At 38.8% G+C, this 1,559-nt stretch overlaps 1 protein-coding gene across 1 annotated transcript in view; it reads right to left on the bottom strand.

Moving 5' to 3' along the window:
• The window catches only part of LOC111960175 (arf-GAP with coiled-coil, ANK repeat and PH domain-containing protein 2-like), a 26,514-nt gene that overhangs the window by 8,850 nt on the left and 16,105 nt on the right, over window positions 1–1,559 (bottom strand). Inside the window, exons 13-15 of the mRNA XM_070437806.1 lie at window positions 1,455–1,524; window positions 916–1,037; window positions 213–228 (exon numbers count right to left, since the gene is read on the bottom strand). Of these exons, the coding sequence (XP_070293907.1) occupies window positions 213–228; window positions 916–1,037; window positions 1,455–1,524 (208 nt within the window). The remainder of the gene's footprint in view (window positions 1–212; window positions 229–915; window positions 1,038–1,454; window positions 1,525–1,559) is intronic.

Here is a 1,559-nt window from a genome sequence, read left to right as displayed (position 1 = left end):
TAAAACCATATTACACAGCAGGTAAATTCAGTTCAATTCAAACCAGGCCTCACTGTACTACTATTTGACAACACAGTTGACTGCATGCATACCACTGTACATCCTGTACACACACACACACACACACACACACAAAACCATGCAACTGCACAGCACATTTCCGGGGAACAGTTTAGTTTACAACACAAACCACAGCTGTCGTCGTCGTGTACCTGTGTAACTTCCTGTCTGGGGTGCAGCAAAGGAGAGGAAAAGAGGAAGCTAGATCATGTAACCGATGAAAGCGCTTGATTAAAGATTTGAGCAGAACTAATATCGTCAAATTGTGTAAAGAAAAAGGTTAGCTGTATACTGTATTTAGCAGTATGCATGTATAGTGTAATACGAAARAAAGTTAAAATCTCCCTGTAGTTTCAAGTTATGACACCAGAGGGGGATGAAGAGTGATTTTTTTTTATACCAGGTGCTTGTTCAACGTTGCAGATAGAAATGTAAAGTACAGTACCAGTCAAAAGTTTGGACACCTACTCATTCCAGGGTTTTTCTTWATKTTTTACTATTTTCTACATTGTAGAATAACAGTGAAGACATCAACACAATGAAATAACACACATGGAATCATGTAGTAACCAAAAAAGTGTTAAACCAATCAAAATATATTTTATATTTGAGATTCTTCAAAGTAGCCACCCTTTGCCTTGACAACAGCTTTGCACACTCAAACTTTTGACTGGTACTGTATATAACTACTCTGTATACAAAATAATCATGTCCGGTCTGTACAATATATTTATATCTGAACGTTMTGTTCCACTATACTTAATAAACATTTAAATCAAATCACACTGTAACGCTGGGAAATCTTTCATGTCTGAGTGAGATTTAACGTGTCGTTGAAGGGTGATGACTCAGGACCCGAGGAATGAAGATGAGAGTTCATACCTTGGACTGGATGGGTGGGGTTTCTTGATGGTGATCTCATCAATCCGCGCCTCGTAGATCCTGTTGATGGCTGTGTTCCCCAACTCACACATCAACTACAGCACACAGAGAGAGAGGGTGGACATAATYACTTACTTTAAAAAGGTGCAATATGCAGACATTTTCCTGGTTGCAAAAATGTGAATAGTTCACCTAATTTCAGTTTGGGTGACAAAACAAGCATGTGTAGTGACTCATTCATTGTACCATCTGTTTGAAGCTGTTGTATAAAACTGAAAGTAAAAGACGCAAAAATGAAACGTAAGACCGGGAAGCATAGAAAGTACACATAGAACATATCTACTGCTTCTTAGACTTGCTTTCAATGAGAATGACTTGGTTTGGTTTGGTCGCCAAAAAAAGTACATATTGCAGCTTTAAAAATTGTCTTTACATTGTATGAAAAAAGCTATGAATTAAGATTATTTTCTTCAAGAAAGCCATATCTGCTTAGAGCATGGACATAGTCTTACCCTGACCAGCTCTGGTTCCCAGGAGTCCAGGGTGAGGGAGCGTACTTTGGAGAAGTGGACACCCAGACTCCTGTCAGAAGGACACCGAGAAGAAGGGAGTTAGTT

Source organism: Salvelinus sp. IW2-2015, linkage group LG37 (assembly GCF_002910315.2).
Source record: "Salvelinus sp. IW2-2015 linkage group LG37, ASM291031v2, whole genome shotgun sequence".
In the NCBI taxonomy this organism is placed as follows: Eukaryota; Metazoa; Chordata; class Actinopteri; order Salmoniformes; family Salmonidae; genus Salvelinus; species Salvelinus sp. IW2-2015.
Note: the sequence above shows the minus strand (reverse complement) of the source record. Positions and strands in the feature narration are given on the sequence as shown.